Source organism: Staurois parvus, unplaced genomic scaffold (assembly GCF_062004578.1).
Source record: "Staurois parvus isolate SC_StPar_1 unplaced genomic scaffold, SC_StPar_1.0 ptg000088l, whole genome shotgun sequence".
In the NCBI taxonomy this organism is placed as follows: domain Eukaryota; kingdom Metazoa; phylum Chordata; class Amphibia; order Anura; family Ranidae; genus Staurois; species Staurois parvus.
This window is the reverse complement of record NW_028317884.1, coordinates 797,827-820,349: the sequence shown is the minus strand read 5'-3', so window position 1 is coordinate 820,349 and position 22,523 is coordinate 797,827. Positions and strand designations below refer to the sequence as shown.

Sequence of the window (22,523 nt, the reverse complement as noted above, 5' to 3'; positions counted from 1 at the left end):
CATGGGCACTAGATGCACTTAAGGATATGAACATAGGCTAGCTGAATAAAAATCCAAAGCCCAGGGCACGTAAGCTATGCATTCACGATACACATTGATCAGTTTTAAGTGTAAGGGAGTGTAAATTTTAAAAGTATCTTGGTATAAATATAGCCATGCAACATCAATAAAGACTTGCTCTCAGACTAAATATCTGAAAATCAATGGATGGGCAGACAGGTCCACTTTAATACAGCAGGTCTATTGCATTGGGCTGCAAGTACATCATTAATCTACTTTACACCTCTGTTTTCAATCACTGGATTCAAATGGCGTTGGTGTTGAAAGTTTCTCTCTGGTTCATTTAGCGAAAATCACACAAAATGACACATATTCAAAAGAGCCTGGGAAAAGAAATAAAAACACAGCCTAGGTGCCTTGATTTGGTAGACAAGAAAATTACTTTTCTACAGAGCAATCAAATATAATGGATGGAATAATTCCCTCCTCCATCCAACATACAATGTCTATTAGGCTTTCCAACAAGAGTCATTAGCATCGGACTATATTAAATGCAATGTTCAGAGCCTGTGACATGGTGGTATTTTTGACGTGAAACATTCCCCAGGATTGCTGCCTAAATAAGAACACAATTTTGTTTAACTTTCTTAAAGATGTTGACACAGATGGGAGTTGGCGAGCAGTTGTACTGGTGAGGACGTAGCTGTTCAATTAGCAGATATAAGCTTCATTTGAGAGATGTGTTTGTTTGACTATTATGTTTTCTTTTTATGCTTCTTCTCAGATCTGGTAAGCGGATATTTTTTGACACCGCCTGTTCTTGACATCGCAACTGACGAACTTGTGATCAGCTTGAATGACACACTAAGTATCGCCTGCAGGTAAGACAGTATGTATGGGGGAAGACAGATTTTTCTTTTCATTCTACCATAATTACATAGACTGAAAAAAAGAAACAAGCCCATATAGTACAACCAATAGAAAAAATAAATAAACAGAATAAAAAAATAGAAAGCTTCAATTTACAGAATTCTATACATACAGTCGATTCAGAGTAAGACAAAGTAACCCCTATTTAAGGCATTACCCAATTTGTTCCAGAAAGGGAAATATAAATTCCTTCCCTATCCTCCAGAAGTCAATTGGATAGTCCCTGGATCAACAATCCCTGTTGCAATGCTGTATTGCATTAGGACAAGAAAAGGAAAGCTGTGATTGGCTGATACAGGTAACATAGACCAATGTTGTTTCAGTTACTGATGATATTTGAATAATACATGCTAAAAAAAACAGTGGTGGTCAAAAGTAGCAAAATGGCATCTGTGCAAGGACAATTTTTTGGCCACCCATTCATTGGAAGACATTTATTCATTCTTTTGCATAGCAGGACAATGCTAAGAAGAAGCACTTAGATAGATTGTGCAACAGATTTACTACAAGATTACAGCTCAAATCAAAAATTCCTCCCTCCGCTAATCTAAAATAGCACTAGGAGAGCAGGAAATGTAATTCTGGATTCTGCAATTCTTAACCAGTTCCATGCTACAGGGAGACACAGGTGTGCAAAATCACACACATATATATACGTATATATATATATATATATATATATATATATATATATATATATATGTGATTTTGCAGTTCTGGGTAGGGGACACGCTAGCCATTCGCGGCCTCGGCTGTCAATCACCGGAGGCTGGCTGGGGATTACTCACCGGCATCCAGTGATCGCCGAGTATCTCTGACAGGGGAGAGACCTGTGTATGAACAACACAGATCTCTCCCCTGTCAGCTCCTGCACACTCTTTGTATGGCTTTGCATAGCATAGCCATTCAAAGCAGTATGCTACAGTGAAGCACACACACAGCCCAAGTAGTGAAGCAGCACACAGTTAACCCTTTGATCGCCCCAGATGTTAACCCCTTCCTGCCCAGTGCCATTAGTACAGTGTCAGTGCTTTTTATTAGCACTGATCACTGTATTGGTGTCACTGGGGATGTCAGTGACACCAAGTCAGTTCCCCCCAGTGCCAGTGTCAGTCCTGCAGTCCTGCTATAAGTCACTGATCGCCGCCATTACTAGTAAAACAAAAATTCAGCAAAGACATGTAGCAGAATACATTTTGGCCTAAGTTTATGACAACATTTGATTTTTAACATTTTTTTACTGGATATGTTTAATAGCAAAAAGTCAAAAATATTGTTTTTTTTCTCAAAATTGCTGGTCTTTTATTGTTTATAGCGCAAAAAATAAAAACCGCATAGGCGATCAAATACCCACAAAAGAAAGCTCTATTTGTGGGAAAAAAGGACGTAGATTTAACTTGGGTGCATGACCGCACAATTGTCAGCATTTCAGCAATGTATCACAAAAAATGGCCTGGTCAGGAAGGGAGGTAAATCCTCTGGAGGGCAAGTGGTTAAAGGAAAAGTTTGGAATTACAAACAAATACACAAACATATTAGCCTCTATTCTGCAGCATCAATGTAGCACTGCAGCTTTCCAACACCAACTGTAAGACCGAGAGCTGAGCAAACACAAGACCACTGATCAGTCAGCTCTCAGTCTACTTGGAACGGAAAAAAGTGACTGTTATGCAGGCCATAGATGGGCCGAAAATCGGCCGATTTTTCATCCGAAAAAAAAATCGCCCGATTTTCGCACCGTTAATGGGTTAATTGGTTGGCTGTTTTTCTGGATTTTGTCAGATTTTTTTGATCGGTAAAGTTGGAAAAATTCGGCCGATTTTGCCGATCGGCCGATTTTCGCGGCAATGATGGGCTAATCGGCCAATCGTTTTACCGATAAAAAATCTGCACATGAGCCGTGACCTGCAAGAAAAAGAAGAAGAAAAAATAAAAAGAAGAAGCAGAAAAAGAAGAAGAAGCAGAAGAAGAAGAAAAAGAAGAAGAAAATAAGAGGAAGTAGAAGAAAAAAAAAGAAGAGGAAGAAGAAGAGAAAGAAGAAGAGGAGAAAGAAGAAGAAGAGAAAGAAGAAGAGGAGAAAGAAATAGAAGAAGAAGAGAAAGAAGAAGAAGAGAAAGAAGAAGAATTCCAGTCCGCTATTTTATTTGACATGAAAAAGTATTGCGGTTGCAACGATGTATCTATTTGTATCCGAAAAAAAACATCTGTATCCGAAATGGATACAAATAGATACAATGTTGCAACCGCAATACTTTTTAATGTCAAATATAATAGCGGGGCTCTCTGCAGGGACAGGAGTAATTAAATGCCGGCCGTAGACGGGAAGAAAATCGGACAATTTTTTTTACTGTTGGTGGTAACTTTGGCCTATTGAAAACCGGACGGTTTTCTCCCCGTCTATGGCCTGCATTAGTCAACGCTCTCTGCTGTGCTCTTCCACGCTGAGGATGGAGCGGGCTGGGCTAAAAGGTGGAACCAGCTGTCAATCAGGTAGATGGGTGAATTCTAAAATATTGTTAGGATCCTTCCCAATCCAGGAGCAGTTTTGCCTCGACAACTGATAGCAGGCAATAGCTTGCTATCAACTGACTCTGGGTTATAGTTGTGCAATAGTAAATTGTACTTCTTTGACCCTAACTATAAGTGTGGCCAGAAAAGGGTTTTGCCATACTTCTCTTTAAGTTATGCATCTGTTAAAAGTGAAATTCATAGGCTGGCACTCTTAAATATGTAATAAAGTTATTTTAACAGTCAGTGAAGGTAGTACCTGCTGCCCAATAACACGTGAATATTGCAAACTAGGAGACAGTGTTAATGTTGATGTCAAATTGCATTTTAGTTTTAGTCATAGTCTTTTGACCAAAATGCTATTTTAGTTTTTGTCATATTTTAATTGAGTACTGTCCGTGATACTTTTTTTATTTGCACTAACATACAATTTTGAGGACAAGCTTTCGGGGTATGTCCCCTTCTTCAAGGTCTAAGCAGTACTATTAAAAATCACAAAGTTTAAGCAGAAATGTCATATTTTAGTAATCTAAATTATTTTAGTTTTAGTCGTATTTTATCCGACTAAAATCTCCAGGACATTTTAGTCAACTAAAATATAATGGGTTTAGTTAAATTGTAATGCATTATTTAAGCATTTTTCTAGAATAGGGTTTATCAACCAGGGTTCCTCTAAAGAATGTTAGGGGTTCCTTGACCAATGTGCAATTTTTGCCTCTCCGATAAGTTCCCACTTGACACCAGTTATCTTTTTAGCTATCTGAAAGAGGGAAATTCTTCCCAATAACCATCATACTAATGTATCCTGAGTTGTAGATATAGTCATGTAAGCAGGGGTTCCCTGAGACCGGAAAGTAATTTCAAGAGTTTCTCTGTGTTAAAAAGTTTGAGAAAGTCTGCTCTAGAATTTCCATATTAATTATATCGCGTTAAATATATAATAACATGTTATTATTTATGGTGTTAAGGTTTGAACGTGCACTACAGACACAGATATAGCTGTTGTGATATATAACCAATGTCAATTTTGATATCAAATTTCGATTTAGTTTAGTCATAGTCTTTTGACTAAAATGCAATTTTAGTTTTAGTCTTATTTCAGTCATCTGAATTGTTTTAGTTTTAGTTGTATTTTAGTCAACTAAAATAGTGTTAATTTAGTAGACGAAAATATTTTCATCAAAGAAATTAACACTGCTAGCGGAACAAAGGTTTTAACATCATAATGGTTGCCTTCACTTCTCACCTAACCTAATAGTGAGCAGTGCTGAGCAGTACTATGAAAGAGACAATAGAATTTAACTGTAAGAGAATTGATCATAAAGAAATCAAATCCTTATACATGTGGATAAAATGATTCTATCCATCCCTATACATCATTCAGTTGTACTAATATATTCTTTATATGGAAAGCCATGGCATTTAAACCTTTTTACTGTTCTTGTTTGGAATACGAACCCTTTGAAAGTCGATCCCTCCCTTAACCTGTTCCAAATCTCACAAAAACAATGCATTTTGAGCATAATGGATATTTTTGATAAATTTTTCCTTCAACTAAACACCTGGCAAAGATTTCTAAAAGCCCCTAAAGTGATATTACTGGCAGGTCAAGTACTACTTTTACATCTATCTATAAACAAATACCTTAACATGTGATTCTTGGGGATATGTGAAATCATTTAGCAAGTGCCTTACATGAAATACGATCATCTGCTAATGTGTTGTGTCGGGTTTAGACCTTATCACTACAAAGTGTAATAACACTCTGTAACTCATATCAACCAAACATAAACATTTAGCCTCTGAGAGAAGTTAGAGGAATCAAATTTTGATTGGTTACTATGGTTAAAACGTATAATCATGGTCCACAATGTGCCAGTATGTGTAATTAAACCCAAAAACCCAAATTATTATGTCACAGACTTTGTATCTATACTTCTGCATTAATTTTCTTATTTAGTTTTGTTTCTTTTCTTGCCATCTAGTAATCCTGTGAATTACACACTTCCTGTCCCTGGGTGGCTATGCTCACTCCTCCATTTTATCTGTGGGTTGTCACTCAGGCTGGAGTTCATGCATGTCTGCCTTTGTTCGTCACCATTACATCAGGGGTAGAGAGATTATTAGTTTACAGAAAGAAGATACATCTTTAAAACATCCAGTTCAGCTCATAGAAATGAAGAGGACACTGCATTTTTGGCAAGATTAACAGGTATTTTCTATATCTGCTGAAAATGTTGTTAGCCTGAAGAATGAATATTAATGCAGTCACATCTAAGCAGGAGTGGACTGACAACTCAAGGGGCCCCCGGGCAATAGGGGATCATGGGGCCCCTGTGTCCTTGCCCACACTCAAAACACACCCAAAAAAGCCTATAAAAGGTACCAGGGGCATTTCATGGGGCCCCCTACTGACCCCGGGCCCTCGGCAGTGCCCGAATGCTCGAATGATCAGTCCGCCCCTGCATCTAAGGACTGGTAAGTTGCAATAAGTTTTTTTTTTCTTTGGTTTAAGTTTCCTTTAACCAAGTCAGTACCAGTAGATGTTTATCCTTTCTTTCTAGACCAGGCCAGTATTCAGAATTTAACCATGTGCCTTTTGACATGCCAATAATATATCTAAACTGCCTAAAGTATCTAAAGTTCTGCAACTTTTTTCCATTTCCATGCTTTCCAGTTTATGATGACACTAAAATTAAGTCCCTGGTACAAAGCATTGTGAAGTTTGTGACAAATTAAATCAATGTAAACATGTTATTGTGCTATTTTTTAACAACATAAACATAAGAATAGTGTTCCAAAAGGTAAACTAAAATAAGGAGAAAAAAAAAATTAAACACACCCACTGAAATGCAGTAATAATTTTGTCAACGAAAATATTTTATGATTTTGGTAAGCTGAATGTTTTGACAAAAACTAAATGGAAATAAAATTAGAATTATGACAATTGATGGAACAATGATGAAAATCAATTACAATTTTCAATTTGTCAACTAAAAAAGTACTAAGTACTAAAAAAAAAGCTGTTATGCCAACTTTTGTTATATTAGTAAGTTCACACAGAGAAACAAGGAGTAACCAATGGCATGGCAATGATATGGCAACTTTTATGATACAAAGTGCTCCATCAATCTAAATAGACTGGGACATAAAATATAACTAAAGGTTTAAATGGATAGAGTAGTGAGGGGTTAGAGCTGCTTTCACATTTTTTATTGCTAAACCCTTTAGAAAAACTAACTCCTAAAACATGACAAAGATCGCATGAACAGTAAAAAAATAACTTTATTATAAATAATCGACACTATATAAAAGTAAAACACCCTACAATTAAAACCCACCAATTAAAAACATACAACCCTGTCGCTCAAAAAAAGGATCAATACACCAGTCCCTAATAATGTTATCATCTATCAGAGAACTCAAGTGGAGCCCTGGATGACACTAGCCTGGGTCAGTAAACCGTATACATGTTGTGTGTATTGTAATTCACGAAATTATTATATACAAAATAAAATATACATAATAGATTTGTATATTGCAAGTATAAAATATAAAAAAACAAAAATAACCAATCTAACCCAACCCAATAAATTAACTATAATTCAATCCCATGCAAAAATGTAAAAGAAACATATATGCAAACAATCCAGAATCAAAAAGCCGAAAAAAGATTGAATGAAAACCAAAAAATACTAAGACAGCAAAAAAACACAAACATTGGTGTATCTTAGATTTGCTCTGAATCATAAAGAGTAATATGGGAACTTGTGGAAGAGAGCTGAACATGTATTGTGGCTGCAGCCACTTCATCAGGAGTAAAGTATAAGTGAGACAACATTCTGGAACTTTTATATATGATCTCACAGGAGTCTCAGTGGAGATCATGCCATCCAAAAATAAGTGACCCAGAAGTGTTCCTTTTGTCTGTACACTTGGTGGTGCTGATTTGTTTTTTGAAGATCTTCATTGCTGTTTGCATTCTCATTAGTTCTCACTCTCCAATTGTCCTGATTGCCAATGTCAATGGGAATGAAAATGAGGGTAGATCCAAAATTTTGAGTTTAGAGGGAAAATCTTCCACAGTGACCAATTGTTCCTGTTCCTGAGTGGATTTCCCTCTCACTGGAAAAATATCCTCTCCCTTTCTGTTGAGTCTACAGGGCAAGAAGTGAAGGGAAATTTCATTGATGAGATACAAACAAAACAATGATTTCAACCGTTTTCAACTCTATCCAAAATGAAAGAAAAAATACGTTTTAGTTTTAGATATACTTTAATCTGTCAAACTGTTCTAGGATTTACATCCTGGAGGCTTGCTACCCCAAGGTACCACAGCTGCACCTCACCTTACCCTTATTCTACTCCATCCTTTTCAGTTGGTAGCCAGAAGTGAGGGAAAGTTAATAATGTGTCAAGTCATGACGTGACCATTGCAAACAGCTGGCTCGCCACCTCAATGTACAGGTTCCAGGTCAGGATAGGTTGCTCAGCCCAAAGCACATATTGTATTTTGCACAGATGGTGGCGTTAGGCCTCCTCTTCCCATTCTCCTGGTCACCAAACAGTTCTCACAGTTAAACCCATGGTATATACCAGAGGCGGACTGACCATTTGGAAACTCGAGCACTGTCCGAGGGCCCGGGGTCAGTAGGGGGCCCCATGAGATGCCCCTGGTACCTTTTTCATAGGCTTTTTTTGAGTTTGGGCAAGGACACAGGGGCCCCATGATCCTCTATTGCCCAGGGGCCCCATGAGTTGTCAGTCCGACCCCTGGTATATACTCACGCTAGGATCTGTTTAGTATTGCGATCCACCAGCAAATTGTGAGAAATATAATTATCAATGAAAATAATTGTGATAAAAATGTAAATAAATATGTCCGGTTGCAGCTTTAAAAAGGTTCTAAACCTCTTAAACAAAATAGATACAAAAATCAAATGTTGCCAGGTTACACAATTCTCTTACAACCGCATAAACCAAGTAAACAATATGTTCATCTCCATTTGTTTCTTCATATACATAAATCAAAGTGCAACATTAGTCTCTTGTAGTGCCATACAGTATCACTTTAAGGTGAAACTTATTGTGCTGTGCTCTCCCCTAGTAGTCCTCTCATCAATGGCGAGGTGTCATTTATGTATATGAAGAAATGAATGGAGATGGACTTATTGTTTACTTGGTTTATGTGGTTGTAAGAGAATTGTGTAGCCTAACAGTGCTTGATTTATGTATCTATTTAGTTCTCACAGTTAACCCTTTCCCATCTAGAGTACTCACACACGGGCCTATGTTTGATAAGTGGTTCAGAGGGAAGCTCCAGGAATCCAGCCAACTATCCAAGGTCCACGCAATATGGGGGTCACCTGAGGCATGTTGCGCAAAGGGGTTCTCTCAAATCATCATACAGGAGTCTCCTTTTCCCCCTTTGCCAATCTTCTAGGACCGGCCATGTGTCCGAGAAGACTACAGGGAAGGAGGAAAACTTCCACTTAAAATCGCCTAGGCAAATTTGTGTCAAATTTGGGTATCCCCTCCCCATAATCCCCTAAGGTACCAATCCTTAACTGGGAGTGAGGGACAAAGCCTTACAGTGGAACGTCCCCTTTTGGGTGGAGCTCCATTTTAAGGTCTATAAGCCTGTCAGGAGCCGGCTGGCGGTAGCCTCTAGCGACCCACAGGCCGAAATTCCTCAGTCTAAGCCACAGTCTGCTGTTTCACCAGAGCCCCTGATGGTGGGGATGGACTTGAAGCAGCCTGAGACCAGGTCGCGACCCCCGAGTACAACCAGCTATGGTAGAGGTAGTTGCCAGCGGCAAGTGGCAGGTGAGAGCCAGATGTGAAGAGGTGGTACGTAACGTAGTCAGACAGGCCAGGTCGGTAACAGTGGAGGCAGACGGTACAGAGCAACAGGCAAAAGGATAAACGGGTCACAGGCCAGGTTCAGCAACGGGAGGTCAGGCAATCAGGATCAGGCAGAGAATAGTCAAAACGAGCCAAAGGTCAGAGCAGGAGACGGTCAACAGGATCAGGGACAGGCTGGGTCGGCAACAAGGCAATCACAGTACAGAAACGAGCAGGAACACAGGAACAAGACCATATGACAATTTGGGATGCACAGGGCTGGTTTAAATAGTGCGCCCTGTGCTATCATTGGTGCCAGGCGCGCGGCTGTGATTGCGAGTGCGCATGCGCAGCTGCCACTGTTGCCGCGGTTGCCTATGCCCTACTGCCCGCCGGCTAATGTGCATCGGCGTTCTGCGCATGTGCAGACCCATGTGCCGCCGTGATCCCTGAACAGCCCTTGGGTAGCTTTCAGCTAGTGATTTTTGCTCCTTCACACAGTCCCCTTGTTGTAACTCTTCACACACTAAGTTCTCCCTCTCTTGCAGGCCTCTGCCCCAGCCTCTCTGTCTTTACATCCTTATTCCTCATTCTCATATTGCAAGCTCTATAGATGGGAACCTTCTGCAGCCCCTCCGCTGAAGGGGGAGAGCATGAACACACTCAGTAGGCCTTCCTTCTCTCTCTGCCTCCTGGCTAGAATAGCATAGAACCGAAGCTCCACCCACCTTATAAAGGAACACCCACATGACACTTCACCAGTAGGAGGAGAAATTCATTTGGGGACCTCTACCTGTGTATAACTGTGTTACAGCCAGGTACTAGCTGTGTCCTGTGGTGAAAAATGACGTACATGATTCCCAGTATTTGCAAGTCTTTTTATCAATCTGTTTGTTCCCATTATCCAAGCAGACTGGAGGAGGAACAAAGGGAAGGTGAATATGTGTAGCTGATGGAGACACTATTAAATTAAACCTATTGCTGTGCCCTGCACGGACAAAGTACAGGTTCACTTTAAATGCTTCAAACTTTTTTGTTAATTAAAAAAGTATGTTACCCAAAACTTTGCTTGACTTGCATGAATGAGAGAAACTAAAGCATTTTTTTCATTGTGCTGTGTTGACATTGATTTAATCATTACTATTTTAAAAGTCAACTGCTTCTGGGAAAGATTTGGATAAGTTTGTTTTTCTTCGTAACATTTTTTTGCCATAAAAGCCACACACTTTAGCAGCCAAGAATCTTTAAAAGGAAAAAAAAACAGCTCTTGGTTGTTGTGCTTCTTGCAGAAGATGGAAACGTGTATCCACCAACCTGTACCTCTAATTCTATCTATCTATCTATCTATCTATCTATCTATCTATCTATCTATCTATCTATCTCTCTATCTCTCTATCCTTCTTTTATTTTGAGAATTCAGCAAATCCAGGTCAGCTTTTCTGTTGGTCTATTGCAGGTGTCTCCAAACCTTCTAAAGAAAGGGCCCGTTTACTGTCCTTCAGACTTTAGGGGGGCTTGACTGTGCCTAATGGGAGTAAACAATGTCACTCTTTGGAATTAGAGAAATATATGAAAGTTCCCTGTGATACCTGCCAGCATCCCCTAAATTAGAGCATAATAAAGGAATATTTCCCCATTAGGTGGGACTTTAATAGCAGAAACTGACAAAATATTAAAAAAAAAAATAGCATAAATATTTATTTGAACCAAATCATTAAAAGTATAAAACAGATTCCCAATAAAGATAATACATAGATATTGTCTAATCACATACATATTACATACAGATATACAATTTTTACAGAAAGTTTAAATATGTGATACCTAACGCATTTCAAAGACAAAGTCTTCTTCAGGGTACATCCGCAAATAATATAGTGTGATCTAGGCTAGAATAAGGTAATATTTTCAGAACATACATGTTAAGGGCACATATATTTGTGGAGCATGTCATTATTGCAAATATGTGTGCACAGATTCCATCTTATACTACCAAACGAGGGAAACCTTTAAGGTCCAACACTATGCCAATTGTAAAATTGTAATGGGTTGTCTACCTGCTTTTGTGTGATTGTGGGTCCTTTTACCTCGGCAAGACAAATGGAGAATTTTGGAAAACAGTATACACACATTCGTAGCAGTGGCAGGAATTAAGTCCCATTGTGGGTGTAATTGGCAGGAGCAAGGCCTCAAGGTCTAGATCAAAGGTCTCCAAATTATGGCCCTCCAGGTGTTGAAGAAGTGTAAGTCCCATGAGGCCTTGCAAGACTCTGACAGCCACAGGCAATACTCCCAGAGGCAGAGGCATGATGGGTCTTGTAGTACAGCTGGAGGGCCATAGTTTGGAGACTCCTTGTCTAGATAAAGGCAGGCAAAGGGTTGAATCTGGCCCCAGGGCCGCAGTTTGGAGACCATTGGTTTATTGCAAAGATTTAATTGTGCAGACTTTACGTTTTCTCCCTTTGCAGCAAAGCAGTATGTTACTCAGTCATATGATGTTAAATCCTTGCGACAGAAATTGTGAAGAATGAGAGTGCCACAAGTCTATGATTGGTCCAGTATAGATTTATGAATCTATACCTACTGATCTTTTATCAAGATTAATACATCTAGACTGGATAGCTGCATGGACCCTTAGAGTAACCCCGTATGACAGGGAGCTTAGGTCTGGAGATCACACCAGATCACACTTACCTTTGAGTCCAGCACTCCACCAACACCTATTTTAAATTCTGGCCAAAAATGTAAAACTGATGAATAGGGAGCCCATCCAACTTAACTGTAATCAAACATCAGACCTTTTTCTGACTTTTACCAAAAAGTGACATAAAGCCTTGGAATAACAACTTTTATACTCCGTCTTCCCACATGGTAACCTATGACCATAGAGAAACTTCTTATCTGGGAATTAATTTCTTATACTCATCAGATAGCTGCTCCAGGTCCCCACATTGCTGTTGGTCCAGGCTCCAAACACAGCTGGGGAGGAGGTTAAATGTTCACTTTCATAATTCAGGTACAGCAAAGCTTCTGCTTGGCTGTTTTTCTCTCACCAACCAGTCTTTGTGCCTAAAAACACATCTTATTAATAATTACAAAACAATCAAATGATACAGTTGTCAATATTATGGAACAACAAGAAAGGAAAATATAAATGTCAGTTGACTTCAATGACTTTCAGAGGTTGACATAAATTGTCAGGCAAATCCGATGCAAAATTTCTCCCATTCTCCTTTTGCTTGACTTTATTTTGTTTCAATAGTCAAAAATAACAACTCAAATCTATGCTCAAAATGTTGTTCCTAGAATTTATTATATTAAAAAATAAATATAACAAAATCTGTATTATATGATTTGTTTACTGTTAATTTATGGATTTATTTGGCATGTCATATGTAAGTATTCCGAAGGTGCTCCTCTGAGTTATTACACTTACATTTAGAGTAAAATGCTAAACACAGCAGTTATTAATTTGTCAGGAAACTGGTAAGATAACTGATGTTAGTATTAACATGACATCCCTTAGTTTTGTCAGGGCTGTATAGGTCAGTTCAACATACAGTATGAAACTCTAACAATTCTGCTGTTTCTGGCTTCAGCACATTCTAGTTCACTCATTTAGAATAGGCATGCAGATTAGAATGTCAGTGCAAAGGCAGAACTTGTGATCTACACACTTGGTCCCAGTCAGTGCTTCTAAAGGGTTAAATCAACTGGACTAACAACCAGGCAACTACATTTTCAGAAACTCAGGTCAGCAATGGCAGCTTCCATATTCTGTCAGTATACAGTAGGTTCCCTTTAATATTTAATGAGCCAAAAGCTCCGTACTCCCCTTCTTGTTGGGCATTATCATGAAATTTTCTTGCATAAATGCAATTTAAAACTTATAAACTTGAAACACAACTCCAGACAAAAATAGCAAGCAAAAAAATTAAACAATTAAAAGATAAAATAATACATCTGGCCTGTCCTGCAATATTGACTTTCAATCTAGAGAAATCCCCTGCAGTTACCCTGAACACACACCTGTATTGTGCGATATCTAAGCTGATTATGGACATCTAGCTGCCCTAGGCACACATTAATTATTATATTCTTTTAATACAAGCTCCACCGCTTGTGTCATTTGATTATTTCAGAAAAACCAATGTAAAAATGTGCAGTAAGCAATATAATGTCTGCAATAAATTCATAAGTCTAAATTGGCCCTAGTATGTGTATGAATGTAAGTTAGGGACCTTAGAATGTACGCCCCTTGAAGGTTAGGGACTGATATGAATGTACAATATATATGTAAAGCACTGTGTAAATTGACAGTGCTATAGAAGTACCTGAAATAAATAAATAAATAAATAAGTACTTTTTAACTATGCAGACCAACAAATGAGCAAGGAGAGATTATTTTAATTTACTGAAACCATAAAGAGTCTTCTGACTACTCCCAGCAGCCACAAAGGAAAAACAAATATCACAGTTGATAACTTTTGAAGCTTGGTGCTGTGCCTTCTAGCCCCATTTCCCTAGGCACTGGCCCACGCATCATAGTAAATACTGCTCCAGCAAGGGGTTATTAGGGAGTAAATGAGATGAATTTCAATCAGGTGATAGGCAGATATGTGCCAATATGTAATGTGTCCTGCGGGAACCTCCCTTATCTACAGGTCTGTAGAGAGTCACTGACCCCTGTCAAGGCTGGCACAGGAGCATGGCGGTCAAGATTTTGGAACTTCAGACCTACATAAAGACCTTCTAACATGATAGCCTAAACTGTAGGCTCTATGCCAACTGAAATATACACTATATTGCCAAAAGTATTGAATGAGTTGCTTTCAGGAGCTCATTGAAGTCAAGCGTGGTACTGTTAAAGGGTTTCCAACTGTGCAATAAGTCCATCCGTGAAATTTCCTTGCTACTAAATATTCCACTGTCAACTGTGGTATTACAATGAAGTGGAAGCAACTGGGAACAACAGCAACTCAGCCACAAAGTGATAGGCCACATAAAATGACAGAGTGGGGTCAGCGCATGCTGAAGCACACAGTGCGCAAAAGTCACCAACTGTCTGCAGAGTCAATAGCTAAAGACCTCCAAACTTCACGTGGCCTTCAGATGAGCACAATAGTGTATAGAGAGCTTCATGGAATGGGTTTCCATGGCCGAGCAGCTGCATCCAAGCCTTACATCACCAAGTGTAATGCAAAGCGTCAGATGCAATGGTGTAAAGTACACCGCCACTGGACTCTAGAGTAGTGGAGACGTGTTCTCTGGAGTGATGAATCACACTTCTCTGTCTGGGAAACTGATGGATATGTCTGTGTTTGGCAGTTGGCAGGGGAACGGAACTTGCCTGATTGCATTGTGCCAAGTGTATAGTTTAGTGGAGGAGGGATTATGGTGTGGGGTTGTTTTTCAGGGGTTGGTCTTGGCCCCTTCGTTCCAGTGAAGAGAAATCTTAAGTCGTTAGCATACCAAGGTATTTTGGGCAATTTTATGCTCCCAACTTTGTGGAAACAGTTTGGGGATGGCCCCTCCCTGTTCGAACATGACTGCGCACCAGTACACAAAGCAAGGTCCATAAAGACATGGATGAGCGAGTTTGGGGTGGAGGAACTTGACTTACCTCAACCCGATAGAACCCCTTTTGATGAATATGCCTGACCACATAAATGCACTTCTGGAAGAATGGTCAAACATTCCCATAGACATACGCCTAAACCTTGTGGGCAACATTCCTAGAAGAACTGCAGCTGTTATAGCTGCAAAGGGTGGGCCAACTCAGTATTGAACCCTACGGACTAAGACTGGGATGCCATTAAAGTTCGTGTGTGTGTAAAGGCAGGCGTCCTAATACTTTTGGCAATATAATGTATGTGTTAGTTATTAAACGTGCAATTTGTTTCGTTACGAATCGAAATTTAGAAGTAACTTTTGTTATCCGGAGATTCTGATGTATCTGAATCTCAAAATCACATTAGTAATGAATGTCAACTAATCCAAAATAAATTTGAACAAAAAACAACAACTTAATTTGTGTTTATTTGTTTAATTTGTTTGGGACTTCAGAGGGTTTCATAAGTTCAATAATATTGTCACAGTCTGTATTGTTATGATTGGTCAAAGTCGAGCAGAACATCAAAGTCCCATCGAAGTCGCAAACAAGTCGAATGCAAATCGCATCAAGGTCATCAAAATAACATAATGACATAACAAATAAATCTGAAGCTTACGAAATAACCTTCAAAATACAAATCAATTTAGAACAACGAAATATGAAACAAATCCAAATATATGAAACGAACTTTAGTAACAAATCATTCTAACATAAAGAATATGACAAAACAAAATTATTTACTTAACAAATTAATCCAAAAAGAAACTAATTTTTTCGTCATGCACATCTCTATTAGTTATCTACATTTCTGAGTAGATATAGGGGTGTTTCTTATCTGGTTATCCTGAATGTTATGTAACTTAGTATTCGCTGTTCGATAAACAGCATATTTATGAAGTCAATTATAGACTTTGTCAGTTAAAATGAACTTCAGGTGCTCAGATTCTCCAATACAGAGCCCTTGGCTTGCTAACTGCTTTCTGATCCTAGCCCCAGGACCTAATATCCCAGAGAAAAAAAAGAAAAATATTTCACTAATCACTTATGCCTGTCCGGGATCCAAGGTGGAGGGCACTGTTTTTCCAGCTCAGTAATGAATTGAATTTGAAAGCGTTCCCAGTTTTCTTTGGAAATATAACTCTGGATACACTAAGTATTGAAAAGTTGAAATTTCGGAACTCACCAAGTTGGAGAATTAATTCTGATTCACTCTACCCAATTTAAATGTTATTCTCTTTAACAGCTTCATGGCTAGTTGGTGGTCCAGTTAGTGGAAACAATGTTGAAATTTTTATACAGACCATTGCACAAAATGACAGCTCAACTTCATACTGGTGCCACCATTATGAGAGTAGAGCTGTAATTAAAGTGTATCTTTTTCCATTTTTACTTTTGGGTAGGAAAACAATGGGTTAGAATCTCTGCAAATTTATGTTATTGCTGCTTATGTCTCTGCTGGGGGATACATGCCCCTTCTCTGTATTTGTCCTGATGACCATTTTCATGGAGGCTTAAACTGATGGAAGGCCTGAATTCTTATGGCTGTCAATACAGCAAAGATAGAGGGGGCATCTTTCAAATTGGATACTTGTTCTGGTGACAGTTCTCACTGTTTCCTGTTTGGGGATATAAGGGAAAAATCATTCCAAAAGAAACAGACAGCAAAAAAAAAAAAAACACAGCAATGGCTCTATCCATTCCCTACTCTATCCAAAACTAAACATAACATTTTTTAATACACTTTAATTCTTTTTTGCATATACAGAGATTTATTTGCTCCTAAGGAGTTGTTTTAGCTAATCTAAAGCATATTTGCAAAGAAAGTTACAAACCAGATTTTACATTTTAAATTCAATAAAATTTTATAATATTGGAACACATCCATCCCAAAAAGGCTAACTCAGCTTCATGTTCATGAAGCTAAGGATACTTGCCCTAGGAATGTGGAATAGTCATCTGTATTACTAACTACTGTGCTATGGAACTGCTATGCAAAGCAAGGCATAATCCAAAAAGGCAGAAAAAAACAAAAAAAAAAACTTTGATTTGATACCAAGTCAATGTAGACATAAGAAAGCTCAGGAGTGCAGGCAGTTCTGGAGTTGTCAGTTAGTCTGTCATTTTCAACAGTCGAAAAATGTAGGGAATATGTGCAAGTGTAAAGATATTTGGATAAAAAATTGATTGAGTGTGCCACAGTTAATTGTTTACTGACTGAACTGCAGAAAATAACAGATAAAAACAAACACCACAAACAATTTTACAGCATTTTGTTCTGCATTTTGGTTGAGAGAACCTGTCAAAATAGCTTTCCATTTACAACAACATTTTATAATATGCATTATATTTTAAAGCCACATGCCTAGTCAATGTGCTTCACCTCTGTAACATGCAGACTTAGTCTAGTCAGTGCCAAAAATGGGATATATACTACAATTTTTTTCCATAAGGTAATGTGCTGCAAAATTTATAGGGAGATATCCCTTTCCTGAAATGGGGGAAGAAAGCTCTATCTAGAGGAGGGGAAGTGATCCCTACCATGAGTTTGGGAAAGAGCTCCCTTTAAAAATGTGGTTGAAGAGCTCCTTTTCCAAAAGTGAAGGGGGAATTACCTAGTCAAGAGATGGGGAAAGAGCTCCCTGCCGGGTGGTGGGGGGGGGATCTTTATATCCAGAAATGGGGGAAGAACTCCCCATCCAGAGGCGGAGGAGGAGTTCCCTGCCAGGAGGTGGGGGAAGAGCTACTTACCAAGCGGTTGGGGAAGAGTCCCCTTTTAAGATGTGGGTGAAGAGCTCCTTATCATGGTGAGAGAAGTTCCCTGTCCAAGAGCACCCTGTCATAAGTTGGGGGAAGAGCTCCAAGTCAGGAGGTGGAGAAAGTGGCCCCTGGTATAGAGGTGGGGGAAGAGCTGCCTGTCACGGGGTAAATAAAGAACTCAAGAGGTGATGAAGAGATTTTAGACAAGAGATGGGGAAAGAGCACTATGTAAAGAGGTGTGAGTAGAGTTTCCTGTCAAAAAGTGGGGAAGAGCTTCCTGTCCAGAGCTGAAGGGAGAGAAGCTCCCTGTTCAGACACGGGGAAAAGCTCCCTGTCTAAAGGTGGGGGAAGAGCTCCCTGTCAAGAGGTGATGAAAAGCTCTCTGACAAGAGGTGGAGAAAGAGCACAGAAGTGAGGGGAGAGGAGCTCCCTCTCAAGATGTGGAGCTTCCTGTCAGGAGGTGAGGGAATGTCTCCCTGTTAATAGGTGTTGGTGGTGGGGGGGGGGTTCTTTCTATCCAGAGATGGGGGAAGAATTCCCTAACAAGTGGTGGGAGAGGATCACTCCCTGCCAGGAGGTGGGGGAAGAGCTATCTGCCAGGAGGCTGGGGAAGAGTTCCCTTTCAAGATGTGAGTGAAAAGCTCCTTATCAAAGTGGGGGAAGCTTCCTGTCCAGCGGTAGGGGAAGAACTCCCTGCCAATTAAAAGGGTATAAGCTCCTTGTCATAGAGAAGGGAAAGAGCTACCTGTCAAGAGCTCCCTAACAAGGAGGGGGAGGAGAGCTTTTTGTCAAGAGGTGCAAGGTTGACCTCCTTGTCAGGAGGTGGGGAATGAGCTTCCTGTTAGGAGGTAGGGGAAGAGCTCTCTGTCAAAGGGTGGGGGAAGAGCTCCCTGTCAATACACAGGGGAGGGGCTTCCCTAAGGGAAGTGGGGGTAGAGATCCCTGTCAGGAGGAGGGGAAGAGCTCCATGTCAAGAGGTGGGGGAAGAGCTTGCTGTCAAATGGTGGTGGGGGGGGGGGCTCCCTGTCAGGAGGTGGGGTACAGCTCCCTGTCAAGAGGTCGAGTGGGGAGGTACAGAGATGGGTAGATCAACTCCCTGTCAAGATGTAGGGCAAAATCTCCCTGTCAAGGTGAGGAAAGGGTTTACTGTGTCAAGAGGTGATGAAGAGCTCCCTGCCATTTAGTGGCGGAAGAGCTCCCTGACAAGAGGTCAGGAAACAGTACTAGGTCAAGAGGTGGGAGTAGAGCTCCCTGTCAAGAGATGGGGGAACTACCTATCAAGAGGAGGGAACAGCTTCTTATCAGGAGATGAGGGGAGAGAAGCTCTTTGACAAGATGTGGGAAAGAGCTTCAAGTGATTCTAAAGTTTTTTGTTTTTTTAAAATAACAAACATGGCATACTTACCTGCTCTGTGCAAGTTTTGCACAAAGCAGCCCCGATCCTCTTCTTCTTGGGGCCCCCGCCTGTGCTCCTGGCTCCCTGCCCTTGACCAGTGCCCCCAATAGCAAGCTGCTTGGTATGAGGGCACTGATGCGTTACTGCTCCCGTGCCCCACTCTATGCATGCATAAGACACATAGAGCCACGGCTCAACCTGCCTGAACTCTCTCCTCATTTTCTCACTGACTGTGATTGACAGCAGCGGGAGCCAATGGTTCCCGCTACTGTGTCTCAGCCAATGACGAAAGAAATTAAATTAAAGCACCACACCACTGCTAAGCGGTCCAGATACAAAGAGGAGAGAGAGACCCGGGACAGCCAAGACTCATGTGCACAAGGGGCTCAGAAGAATATTAGGATGGCTATGGGGGGAGCAGCACACAGAAAGTTTACTGTGTTCATGCATAGTATGCATGAAAGGTATAAAACCTTCAACCTTTACAGCCAAATTTATGTCAAGAGGTGGGGGAAGAGCTCCCTGACAGGTGGTGGGGAAAGAGCTCCTTGTCCAGAAATGGGGAAAGAGCTACTTGTTAGAAGCCTGGAGAAAAGTCAAGCAGGGGACTGAATCTGCACCTTTACACACAAAATGAAGATATTTTTTGATAAAAGGGGTCTTCAATAAGACAGAGAAATCTCAAATAATCACTCTATTCATATACGTAAAAAGAATACTGCTATAGATGTAAAACACATTCATTTTACTTTTGACAAAAAAAGTAAAAATTCCAAGTGGCCAAGTGAAAACACATGGAACAATTTTGTGTTCCATGTTAATACCCTGGAGCTGCTCATTATGGAAGTCAATGCTACCACAGTATAATTTCCCATTAACAATACAGTGAAAAACAATGACACAACAAAACAGAACGTTGTAAATGCATTTTCTTTTTTTTGTTTAGAAAATCCATTAAGGGTTTTTGGATGACAAGTCTAAACCACAAGTTTAGAGTTCCAGGAGGCGGAAACCTTGGCGGCCATTGCTAGGCAAAGTGACAAAGAAAATGGAGCTATTTCTTTGTGTACTTATGCCTGGATTTACTGAATTATTTAATTACTATAAAACCAAGGTCATTTTTAGGAGGAGAGATGTTAAATGAATTACCAACCTAACTACTGATCTATGCATGCATTAAAGGTATTTCTCCCCAAACCTCTCTTGTGGACTGTAGTATAACCCTGAGAAGATGGCCTCCTGTGCTTAAAGCTAAAATGGAGAACAAAAATTTACCCATGTTGCAACAGGATGTCAAGCAGCTTTAATTTTCTTTATTTTTATCTTTTTCTTTATTTTCACCTGGTGACTCTACTGGTAACACATGTCCTGCTTTAGGGTAACAACACTCACTCACCACATGATACCAGCATTGTCTACTTATCTCCAGTACATCGTGGGGGGGGGGGGGTGTAGTCAGCAGAGAGAAAAGAAATGGGAGCAATGCTAACTGATAACAATGCAGCAGTGGAAAAGAGCAGTGGAAGTTATCAGCTCATTGGATTTCAGGCAGGATCGACAGGTAATTTTTTATGCTTATTAAACAAAAATGGTAAAAAAGTTTAATCTTCATATAGAAATATGCTCAGCATTTGAAATCTGTCATTAGTGGCACGGAGTACGACAGATTGGCGGGCTTTTTCTTTCAGTGATTAGTGGGCATTGCTCATTGTGATTGACAAGGATCTAGATTTAGAATGTCAGATATTTGTTTGTGCTTCCAGATTCTGATAAGTCTACCCATCACCCGCACCCAACCCTGGCCCTGTGGTTGTGGGGAGAGACCCTTGTCCTCATCAACATGGGCACTCCCCCCCATGTTGAGACCATGTGGCCTAGCATGATTCAGGAGTGGGGGCAGCATGCCTGCTTCCCTCTTTTCTGGTCTGCGAGGCTGTGTGCTTAGATAAGGGTCTGGCTAGGATTTTTGCATGAGGTTCCTCCTTAAAATCAGTACCAGTTCCAACGGGTCTGGTATGGATTTTAGGGGGACCTCACACTCTTTTTTTTTGTATCGCATGGGGTTCCTCCTTACAATCAATACCAGATCCAAAGGCAGTAGTATTGATTTTAAGGAGTTCCCTGTGACTTTTTTTATTTTTTGTTATTTTAATGAAAAAAGCCCAAGCTTTACAATCACTTGAAGCCAATTTATAGCCGATATTGGAATAATCAAGCAAAGCTTTTCATAAAGCAAGGATATGGATCAGCTGAATATCTAGTTACTTCAACAGGTATTATTGGATCCATCAGCAATGGAAATGGATAGATTGGGTTCTCTTCTGACCTGGTTGAGTGTACAAGTGTATAATAAACAGGAAATCACTAAAAAGTAACTATTAGTCCCCGATAGTAGTGCTATATCAAAGAAAACAGGCACCAAACCTGGTAGCAAAAGCAAACCTAATATATTACAACCCAATATGGTTGATAGTAGTGCTATATCAAAGAAAACAGGCACCAAACCTGGTAGCAAAAGCAAACCTAATATATTACAACCCAATATGGTTGGTAACTAGGCAAGCATAAAATTGATTAGCAATGGTAATAACACAATTTAGCATACAAAGTGATTAACAGTAGGGACTAGAGATAAGATGATATTTTTCATTCAGATCAGCATAAACAGTAGTAGGGCTACCTCAAGTGCAGTAGTGGCCAATAGTGAAGTATATATACGTGATTTTGTATTTGCGTGTAGGGGAGTGTGCAAGCCGCATGCGCTCTACCAGCGCCGCCATTTGAGGCCACGGCTGTCAATCACCAGGTCCTGGCTTTGTTTACTAACAGTCCTCCTCGGGCATATTGCTCTGGATGGCTGTGCATAGCACAGTGAAGCACCAACACACCGCCGCCCCATTAAAACAGGACACAGAACACAGGTAACCCTTTGATTGCCCCTCATGTTGACCCCTTCCTGCCCAGTGCCATTAAGACAGTGTCAGTGCTTTTTTTACCACTGATCACTGTATTGGTGTCACTGGGGAGGTCAGTGACACCAAGTCAGTTCCCCCAGTGTCAGAATGCCCGCCGCAGTCCCACTATAAGTCGCTTATTGCAGCCATTACTAGTAAAAAATCCAATATCTATACCGCAATTTGTAAAAGCTATAACTTTCAGGTAAACCAATTAATTTACACGTATTGGGATTTTTTTTTAGCAAAGACATGTAGCAGAATACATTTTGACCTAAATTAATAACACAATTTTATTTTTTAATTTTTTGTTTACTGGACATGTTTAACCTCCCTAGCTGTATGATTATGTCAGTATTTCTGTGCTCAAAGCGGTACATTGTTTTTAATGGAAATATGTTGCTTTTTTTATTGTAGGCCTGTAATTCTTAGGAATAACTCACTGAAATCTGTTTAAACAAGAGTCTAGTAGACATCCTGTATGTGATAAAGTTTAATACATTAAATCATAAATTATAAT

The 22,523-nt window shown here is 39.9% G+C and overlaps 1 protein-coding gene across 1 annotated transcript in view; it reads left to right on the top strand.

The window, feature by feature from the left end:
* The window catches only part of FLT4 (fms related receptor tyrosine kinase 4), a 336,901-nt gene that overhangs the window by 161,666 nt on the left and 152,712 nt on the right, over positions 1-22,523 (top strand). The window contains exon 2 of the mRNA XM_089670245.1: positions 785-881. Within this exon, the coding sequence (XP_089526371.1) occupies positions 785-881 (97 nt within the window). The remainder of the gene's footprint in view (positions 1-784; positions 882-22,523) is intronic.